This window comes from Tachyglossus aculeatus, chromosome 11 (genome assembly GCF_015852505.1).
Source record: "Tachyglossus aculeatus isolate mTacAcu1 chromosome 11, mTacAcu1.pri, whole genome shotgun sequence".
In the NCBI taxonomy this organism is placed as follows: Eukaryota; Metazoa; Chordata; class Mammalia; order Monotremata; family Tachyglossidae; genus Tachyglossus; species Tachyglossus aculeatus.
In genome coordinates, this window is record NC_052076.1 from 25,548,033 (window position 1) to 25,557,526 (window position 9,494).

At 52.4% G+C, this 9,494-nt stretch overlaps 1 protein-coding gene across 1 annotated transcript; it reads right to left on the reverse strand.

The window, feature by feature from the left end:
* Positions 1–651: 651 nt before the first annotated feature.
* Positions 652–2,472, reverse strand: FZD2 (frizzled class receptor 2). Its single transcript, XM_038754182.1, has one exon. It carries the CDS (start codon positions 2,470–2,472, stop codon positions 778–780), a length of 1,695 nt encoding a protein of 564 aa, XP_038610110.1. The 3' UTR covers positions 652–777.
* Positions 2,473–9,494: the final 7,022 nt, after the last annotated feature.

The window sequence follows — 9,494 nt, forward strand, 5'->3', positions numbered from 1 at the left end:
TAGATCCTGAACCGTCCTTCACGGATCTGGCCAAGTTTTCCAAGAAGCGCCCGGAATGGGGGCGAAGAGAAGGCCGAAAAGGCAGAAAAATGAAAAGTTTCCAAGGAGAGGAATTTAAAAAAAAAAATAGGGTCCACAACTGGAAAGCTGGGATGCCCTCGACCCTTCCCGGGAAGTTTCAGGCAAAGTCCTCCTTACGGTACCCCATTCAGGCTTCGAGGCCCGGCCCCCCCAAAAAAACTCAGCTCCGGGCTGGTTTCGTGAGCCCACTGTTGGGTAGGGCCTGTCTCTATATGTTGCCAACTTGTACTTCCCAAGCGCTTAGTACAGTGCTCTGCACACAGTAAGCGCTCACTAAATATGATTGATCTCCCCTCAAACGGGGGGAGGGGTGGGGAGCAGTCCGTACCCCTCCCACACTATCCCCCTGGGTCTTTTGCCTTCCATTTTTTCTTTAAATAGAAAATACATAATTCGATTTACAAATGCTATTTCCAGTTTTCTCATCACAAATCTCAGGAAAGTTAATCGACCTAAAAAAAAGAGATGGTTCAGATTTTCTTTTATTAAAAAAATAATAAAATAATAATAATGTTTGTGGGTTCCTCTCCGCCCCCCGGCCCCCTCCCCACCCTCCCACCCGTCCCCGTTTCCCTTGGCGACTCTGTCTGTCCTCACCCCTTCTCCTCCCGGGCCTGGGGGGTACCTTTCCCCCCGGCCTCCCCTTCTGCCCAGCGGCCCACCGCCGGTGCGATGGGGGCGTCGGGGTGGGGGTCCTCACACGGTGGTCTCCCCGTGCCTGCTGTTGGTGAGGCGCGTGTAGAATTTCCGCCACGAGTGCAGAGTCTTGCCCGACCAGATCCAGAAGCCCGAGGTGATGCCCACGATGAGCGTCATGAGGTATTTGATCATGTAGACGGTGAAGTCGGGGCTGACGCTGGGCGCGTAGTGCAGCGGGCAGGGGATGGCCAGGCTCTTGCAGTGTCGGCCCACCCAAGCCCGCTCCCAGTGCTCGCGGAAGGCCTGCTCGTAGAAGTAGCAGGCGATGACGATGGTGGCGGGCACGGTGTAGAGCACGGAGAAGACGCCGATGCGCACCATGAGCCGCTCCAGCTTCTCCGTCTTGGTGCCGTCGTGCTTCATGATGGTGCGGATGCGGAACAGGGAGACGAAGCCGGCCAGCAGGAAGGACGTGCCGATGAACAGGTAGACGAAGAGCGGCGCCAGCACGAAGCCCCGCAGCGGGTCCAGGCCGTTGAGGCCCACGAAGCAGACGCCGCTCAGCAGGTCGCCGTCCACCTGCCCCATGGCCAGGATGGCGATGGTCTTGACGGCCGGCACGGCCCAGGCGGCCAGGTGGAAGTACTGGGAGTTGGCCTCGATGGCCTCGTGGCCCCACTTCATGCCGGCCGCCAGGAACCAGGTGAGGGACAGGACGACCCACCAGATGGAGCTGGCCATGCTGAAGAAGTAGAGCATCATGAAGAGGATGGTGCAGCCCTCCTTCTTGGTGCCCTGGACCACGGTGCGGTAGCCGTCGTCGGAGAAGCGCTCGTTGCACACCACGCGCTCCTGCAGGACGAAGCCGGCGATGTAGGCCACGGACACCATGGTGTAGCAGCCCGACAGGAAGATGATGGGCCGCTCGGGGTAGCGGAACCGCTGCATGTCCACCAGGTAGGTGGTCACCGTGAAGAAGGTGGAGGCGCAGCACAGCACGGACCACGTGAGGATCCACAGCCGGGCGAAGCGCGTCTCCTCCTGCGAGAAGAACAGGGAGCCGTCGGGCCGCGCCGGCTCGCACGGGGCGGCGCAGTCCCGCTCGCCCAGGAACTTGTAGTTGAGGTAGGAGGGCACCTTGAGCACCCTGGGGCAGTGGAAGGGGCGGTCCAGCGTGGCGTAGCGGGGCGCGCCGCCGGGCCCTCCCGGGGTCTCCCCGCCGCCGGGCGGCAGGCCGGGCGGCGCCGTGGTCAGCAGGGCCGGGGTCCCGTCCTCCGAGTGGTTCTGGCCCACGCAGATCTGCTCGGCCCCGTGGCGGGGGAAGTTCTCGCAGCGCAGCCGCTCGGGCCACTGGAAGCCGAACTTGTTCATCAGGGCTTCGCACCCCTGGCGGGCCCGCTCGCAGATGGAGCGGCAGGGCGGGATGGCCTGCTCCAGGACGGTGCACACGGGCGCGTACATGGAGCACAGGAAGAAGCGCAGCTCGGGCGAGCACTGCACCTTCACCAGCGGGTAGAACTGGTGCACCTCCAACCCCGCGTCCTCCTGGTTGGTGTGGCCCAGCAGGTTGGGCAGGATGGTCTGGTTGTAGGCGATGTCCGTGCACAGCGGGATGGAGATGGGCTGGCAGAACCCGTGGTCCGGCACCGAGATGCCCTTCTCGCCCTGGTACTGGCCCAGGGCGGCGACGGGCAGCAGGGACAGGAGCAGGAACAGCCGGGACCAGCGGTGCCAGGGGTCGGGAGCCCGCATGCTGCTGCTGCTGCTGCCCCTTCCTCCTCCTCCTCCTCCTCCTCCTCTTCTCCTAGCCGCCGGCCACCTCCTGCCCACCCCCCGCAAACTTTCCCTCCCTTCCAAAGTTGCGGGAAGGGCCTGGCCTGGCCGGGCCTGGTTGGTGCCCTCTCTTCCTCCGTCTCCTCCTTCTCCTCCTCCTCCTCCTCCCCCCCGCCTCTCCTTTATGCGCCTCCAAGCCCTCACCTCGGCCTCCTCTTTCCCAATTAGTCGGTTTCGAGGCCTCCCCCTCCACGCAGCCCGACCCACCCCTCCCTCCCCCAGCCCCAAAATGCAGTCTGGCCCAATCACATTCAAACCCGGGGCCCAGCCCGGAGGGTAGGATTGGTCAACCGCAACATAATGAGATCACAAACCAGATGCCAACAAAACTCTCCCCCACCTCCCCCACCTCTTATTTTGTCTTTTAAAGGGACAGGAGGCCTTCCCAGACCGAGCCCCCTCCTTCCTCTCCCCCCTCCTCGCCTCCTTCCCCTCCCCACAGCACCTGTATATATGTTTGTACGTATTTATTACTCGAGTTATTGATTTATTTTACTTGTACATATTTATTCTATTCATTTGACTTGGTTAATAGGTCTTGTTTTGTCGTCTGCCTCCCCCTTCTAGACCGTGAGCCCGCTGTGGGGTAGGGACCGTCTCTAGGTGTTGCCAACTTGGACTTCCCAAGCGCTTAGTACAGTGCCCTGCGCACAGTAAGCGCTTTATTTTACTTGTACATATTTATTCTATTTGACTTGGTTAATATGTTTTGTTTTGTCGCCTGCCTCCCCCTTCCAGACCGTGAGCCCGCTGTGGGGTAGGGACCGTCTCTAGGTGTTGCCAACTTGGACTTCCCAAGCGCTTAGTACAGTGCTCTGCGCACAGTAAGCGCTTATTGTACTCTCTCATATGTTTGTACGTATTTATTACTCTATTTATTTATTTTACTTGGTTAATATGTTTTGTTTTGTCGTCTGTCTCCCCCTTCTAGACTGTGAGCCCACTGTTGGGTAGGGGCCGTCTCTAGATGTTGCCAACTTGGACTTCCCAAGCGCTTAGTACAGTGCTCTGCGCACAGTAAGCGCTCATTGTACTCTCTTATATGTTTGTACGTATTTATTACTCTATTTATTTTACTTGTACATATTTATTCTATTTATTTTACTTGATTAATATGTTTTGTCGTCTGTCTCCCCCTTCTAGACTGTAAACCCGCTGTTGGGTAGGGACCGTCTCTAGGTGTTGCCAACTTGGACTTCCCAAGCGCTTAGTACAGTGCTCTGCGCACAGTAAGTGCTCATTGTACTCTCTCTTATATGTTTGTACGTATTTATTACTCTATTTATTTTACTTGGTTAATATGTTTTGTTTTGTCGTCTGCCTCCCCCTTCTAGACTGTAAGCCCGCTGTTGGGTAGGGACCGTCTCTAGATGTTGCCAACTTGGACTTCCCAAGCGCTTAATACAGTGCTCTGCGCACAGTAAGCACTCATTGTACTCTCTTATATGTTCGTACGTATTTATTACTCTATTTTATTTGCACATATTTATTCTATTTATTTTATTTTAGTATGTTTGGTTTTGTTCTCTGTCTCCCCCTTCTAGACTGTGAGCCCACTGTTGGGTAGGGACCGTCTCTAGATGTTGCCAACTTGGACTTCCCAAGCGCTTAATCCAGTGCTCTGCGCACAGTAAGCGCTCAATAAATACGATTGAATGAAGGAAGGAATGACCGTCTCTGTATGTTGCCAACTTGGACTTCCCAAGCGCTTAGTCCAGTGCTCTGTGCACAGTAAGCGCTCAATAAGTACGATTGAAGGAATGACCGTCTCTGTATGTTGCCAACTTGGACTTCCCAAGCGCTTAGTCCAGTGCTCTGCGCACAGTAAGCGCTCAATAAGTACGATTGAATGAATGACCGTCTCTGTATGTTGCCAACTTGGACTTCCCAAGCGCTTAGTCCAGTGCTGTGCCGCACAGTAAGCGCTCAATAAGTACGATTGAAGGAATGACCGTCTCTGTATGTTGCCAACTTGGACTTCCCAAGCGCTTAGTCCAGTGCTTTGCGCACAGTAAGCGCTCAATAAATACGATTGAATGAATGAATGAATAAATACGAATGAATGAATGAATAAATGAATGACCCCACCTCCCAACTCCAGGGTCCTTCTCCTGAAACCCTAGCCTCGCCCCACCCCCTCCCCTTTAAACCTCATTCTCCCCCCCCCGCCTCAGTTTCCCCTCCCCCTTTGGCCCGCCCCCACCCCTTTGAGGGTCCATTTTCCCCGGCTGGGCTTTCCCGGTTTGGAGGGGGGGCCCCAAATATTCCCAAAATGGAAAGAAAGGAAACGAAGCCTAAAACTTCTTGAAGTCGTTAAACTTTTTTCAAGTCGGGCTCCCACCCCGGCTCTCTGCGCGCCTCCCGGAGCCCAATCGAGGCCCGCGAGGGGGGTCGTGTTGGTTGTCCTTTCCTCTCTATATATAGCCCAAAAAGCGTCTCCCCCGCCCCCGGGAATAACCCTGGGAGAAACGGGAGCCTGGCTCTTTAAGAGCCTCTTAAAGGGTCGGTTGCTCAGGGGCACATAATTGCCCGGGACGGGCACAAAGAGGCCTATTATGTGCTCCTTTTTCTTCGGTGGCACCTAAAAGTGAGAAAGTGCCGAGACTTGGGGGCCCGAGAGCAGGGGGGGGACCTGAGTTTTGGAAAGGGGCCCTCCCCCTCTCTCCTTCCCCCCCCTTCCAGATAAATCTAAATTATGCAAGGCCAAATTTAGGTGCCTTAACGAGAAGGTCTCAATCGAAAGTTAATAGGATGCCAGGAGGGGGGAGTGGGCCTTTCTTTCCGTCTTAATCATAATAATGATTCATTCATATTTATTGAGCGCTTACTCTCTATATAATCATCATCATCAATCGTATTTATTGAGCGCTTACTATGTGCAGAGCACTGGACTAAGCGCTTGGGAAGTACAAATTGGCAACATATAGAGACGGTCCCTACCCAACAGTGGGCTCACAGTCTAATAATAATAATAATGATGGTTTTTGTTAAGCGCTTACTATGTGCAAAGCACTGTTCTAAGCGCTGGGGGGATACAAGGTGATTAGGTTGTCCCATGTGGGGCTCACAGTCATCATCCCCCTTTTACAGATGAGGGAACTGAGGCACAGAGAAGTTAAATGACTTGCCCAAAGTCACACAGCTGACAATTGGCGGAGCTGGGATTTGAACCCATGACCTCCGACTCCAAAGCCCGGGTTCTTTCCACTGAGCCACGCTGCTTCTCTAAGCGCTCGACTGGGACTGTCTCTATATGTTGCCAACTTGGGCTTCCCAAGCGCTTAGTCCAGTGCTCTGCACACAGTAAGCACTCAATAAATACGATTGATTGATTGATTGATTACTGTGCGCAGAGCACTGGACTAAGCGCTTGGGAAGTCCAAGTTGGCCACACAGAGAGAAGCAGCGTGGCTCAGTGGAAAGAGCCCGGGCTTTGGAGTCAGAGGTCTTGGGTTCAAATCCCAACTCTACCAATTGCCAGCTGGGTGACTTTGGGCAAGTCACTTCACTTCTCTGGGCCTCAGTTCCCTCATCTGGAAAATGGGGATTAAGACTGTGAGCCCCACAGGGGAAAACCTGATCACTTTGTAACCTTCCCAGTGCTTAGAACAGTGCTTTGCACATAGTAAGCGCTCAATAAATGCCATTATTATTATTATTATATAGAGAAGGTCCCTACCCAACAGTGGGATGGTGTTTATTTTATTTTTTAAAGGCATTTATTAAGCACTTACTATGTGCGGAGCACTGTTCTAAGCGCTGGGGAGACGTTACAAGGAGATCAGGTTGTCCCACAGGGGAGTCACAGTCTTCATCCCCATCGTACGGATGAGGGAACTGAGGCACAGAGAAGTCAAGTGACTCACCCAAAGTCACACAGCTGACAACTGGCAGAGGCGGAATTCGAACCCATGACCTCTGACTCCAAAGCCCGTGCTTTTCCACTGAGCCACGCTGTTTCTCAGCGCTTACTAAGCTTTACTAAGTACTACTAAGCTTAGTACTAAGCTTACTAAGCTTTATTAAGCGCTTACTATGTGCCAAGAACTGTTCTAAGCCCTGGGGGTGGGGGATACAAGGTCATCAGGTTGTCCCACATGGGGCTGACAGTCTTAATCCAGCCCTTAGAAGAGTGCTCAGCGTTTAGAACAGTGCTTTGCACATAGAAACTCATTCATTCATTCAATCGTATTTATTCAGCGCTTACTGTGTGCAGAACACTGTACTAAGCACTTGGGAAGTCCAAGTTGGTGACATATAGAGACGGTAACTACCCAACAGTGGGCTCACAGTCTCCATCCTTATTATTATTAATCCCCATTTTACAGATGAGGGAAGAAGTTGGGACTTGCCCAAAGTCACACAGCTGACAAGTCGGGGGTGGGGGATTCGAACCCATGCCCTCTGACTCCCAAGCCCGGGTTTTTTCCACTGAGCCACGCTGCTCAAAGCGTGGAAAGAGCCCGGGCTTTGGAGTCAGAGGTCATGGGTTCGAATCCCAGCTCCGCCACATGTCTGCTATGTGACCTTGGGCAAGTCACTTAACTTCTCTGAGCCTCAGTTACCTCATCTGTAAAACGGGGATTGACTGTGAGCCCCACGTGGGGCAACCTGATCATGTTATATCCCCCAGCGCTTGGAACAGTGCTTTGCACATAGTAAGCGCTTAACAAATGCCATCATTATTTATTATTATTATTTATTTGATGGTCGGGGTCGCCCCCGCCCCTAAATGGCCCAGAGAGCCCCCAGATCCCTGCTCAGAGGAGGGTCCTGGATCATGGGGGTTCCCCCCTCTTCTTCTCCTGACTGTATATGTTGCCAACTTGTACTTCCCAAGCGCTTAGTCCAGTGCTCTGCACACAGTAAGCGCTCAATAAATACGATTGATTGATTGATTTATTGATCTCCCCCTCTCACACCTCTGAACTGGCGGGGTCCCCAGGGAGACCCTCCCCCTCTGCCCCCCTCAGCTAGTCCTCACCCCAAGAAAAGGTTTTCTCTCAGTCCCCCGGCTTTGGTTTCTAATTTGAAGGTGGGGGGTTGAGGGGATGAGGGAAGGGGAGTATTTGCATGTAAATTTTTCCTGGGGCTTGGAAATGGATGAATCAATTATTTCTATTGTCTCCCCGGAGGGGAGGAGAACGTGCTTGAAAAGAAAGAAAGAAGTGGAGGAAGAAGGAAAGTATGCCTGGCCCTGTGGACGATCGGTTTCCTGCGTTGCTGTAATCGGGAGGGGAAATACACAAAAAAGGGGGAAAAAATGTCCTCAGATCCAGTCCGGGGGCCAGATTTTTTTTTTAATGGCATTTATTAAGCGCTTACTATGTGCAAAGCACTGTTCTAAGCGCTGGGGAGGTTACAAGGTGATCAGGTTGTCCCACGGGGGAATCACAGTCTTAATCCCCATTTTACAGATGAGGGAACTGAGGTCCAGAGAAGTGAAGTGGTATGCCCAAAGTCACACAGCTGACAAGTGGTGGAGCAGGGATTTGAACCTATGACCTCTGACTCCAAAGCCCGGGCTCTTTCCACTGAGGCTGCTTCTCTATTCTGGAGGAGACGGTGCGGGGAGAGGTTTCAATCGTATTTATTGAGCGCTTACTGTGTGCAGAGCACTGTACTAAGCGCTTGGGAAGTACAAGTTGAGGGGAACCCCATCCTGAACCAGATTTCCAGATTTCTTCTAGACTGTGAGCCCACTGTTGGGTAGGGACCGTCTCTATATGTTGCCGACTTGGACTTCCCAAGCGCTTAGTACAGTGGTCTGCACACAGTAAGTGCTCAATAAATACGATTGAATGAATGAATGAACAGAATTCATTGGGAATGAATTTCCTATCGGTCCCAGAATAATAATAATAAAATTGTGGTATTTGTTAAGTGCTTGCTTACTATGTGCTAGGCCCTGTACTAAGCGCAGGGCCTAGCACATAGTAAGCACTATGTGCTACTGTCTCCCCCTTCTAGACTGTGATCCCACTGTTGGGTAGGGACCGTCTCTAGATGTTGCCAACTTGGACTTCCCAAGCGCTTAGTACAGTGCTCTGCATACAGTAAGCGCTCAATAAATATGATTGAATGAAAAAGCAGGGGGATACTAGCAAATCAGGTTGGACACAATCCCTGTCCCGCATAGGGCTGACAGTTTTAATCCCCATTTTACAGGTGAGGTAACTGAGGCACAGAAAAGTGAAGCGGTTTGATCAAGGTCACCGGCAGACAAGGGGCAGAGGCGGAATTAGAACCCAGGTCCTTCCGACTCCCAGGCTGCTGCTTTATCCAAGAGACCATGCTGCTTCTCTAAGGGCAGGGCAGGGACCAGACACAACTTGAAGCAGCGTGGCTCAGTGGAAAGAGCCCGGGCTTTGGAGTCAGGGGTCATGGGTTCTAATCCCAGCTCTGCCCCATGTCTGCTGTGTGACCTTGGGTAAGTCACGTCACTTCTCTGAGCCTCAGTTACCTCATCTGGAAAATGGGGATGAAGACTGTGAGCCCCACGTGGGACAACCTGATGACCTTGTATCCCCCCAGCGCTTAGAACAGTGCTTTGCACATAGGAAGCGCTTAATAATTATAATGATGATGGTACTTGTTAAGCGCTTACTATGTGCAAAGCGCTTAACAAATGCCGTCATCATCATTATTATTATTACTACAGGATAATTTCCCCTGAAACCTGTGCACAGACTAACAGGGTTCTCCTCACCCTCCAGGTGGGACCTCTACGCTAAGACCAGACATGAAATAATAATAATAATAATATGTTGCCAACTTGTACTTCCCAAGCGCTTAGTACAGTGATCTGCCCCCAGTAAGCGCTCAATAAATATGATTGAATGAATGAATAATAATAATGGCATTTATTAAGGACTTACTATGTGCGAAGCACCATTCTAAGCGCTGGGGAGGTTACAAGGTGATCGGGTTGTCCCATGGAG

What these genes read in the sequence shown, in the direction of transcription:
- FZD2 (XM_038754182.1), bottom strand. Translation starts at nt 2,472, where the DNA reads ATGCGGGCTCCCGACCCCTGGCACCGCTGGTCCCGGCTGTTCCTGCTC.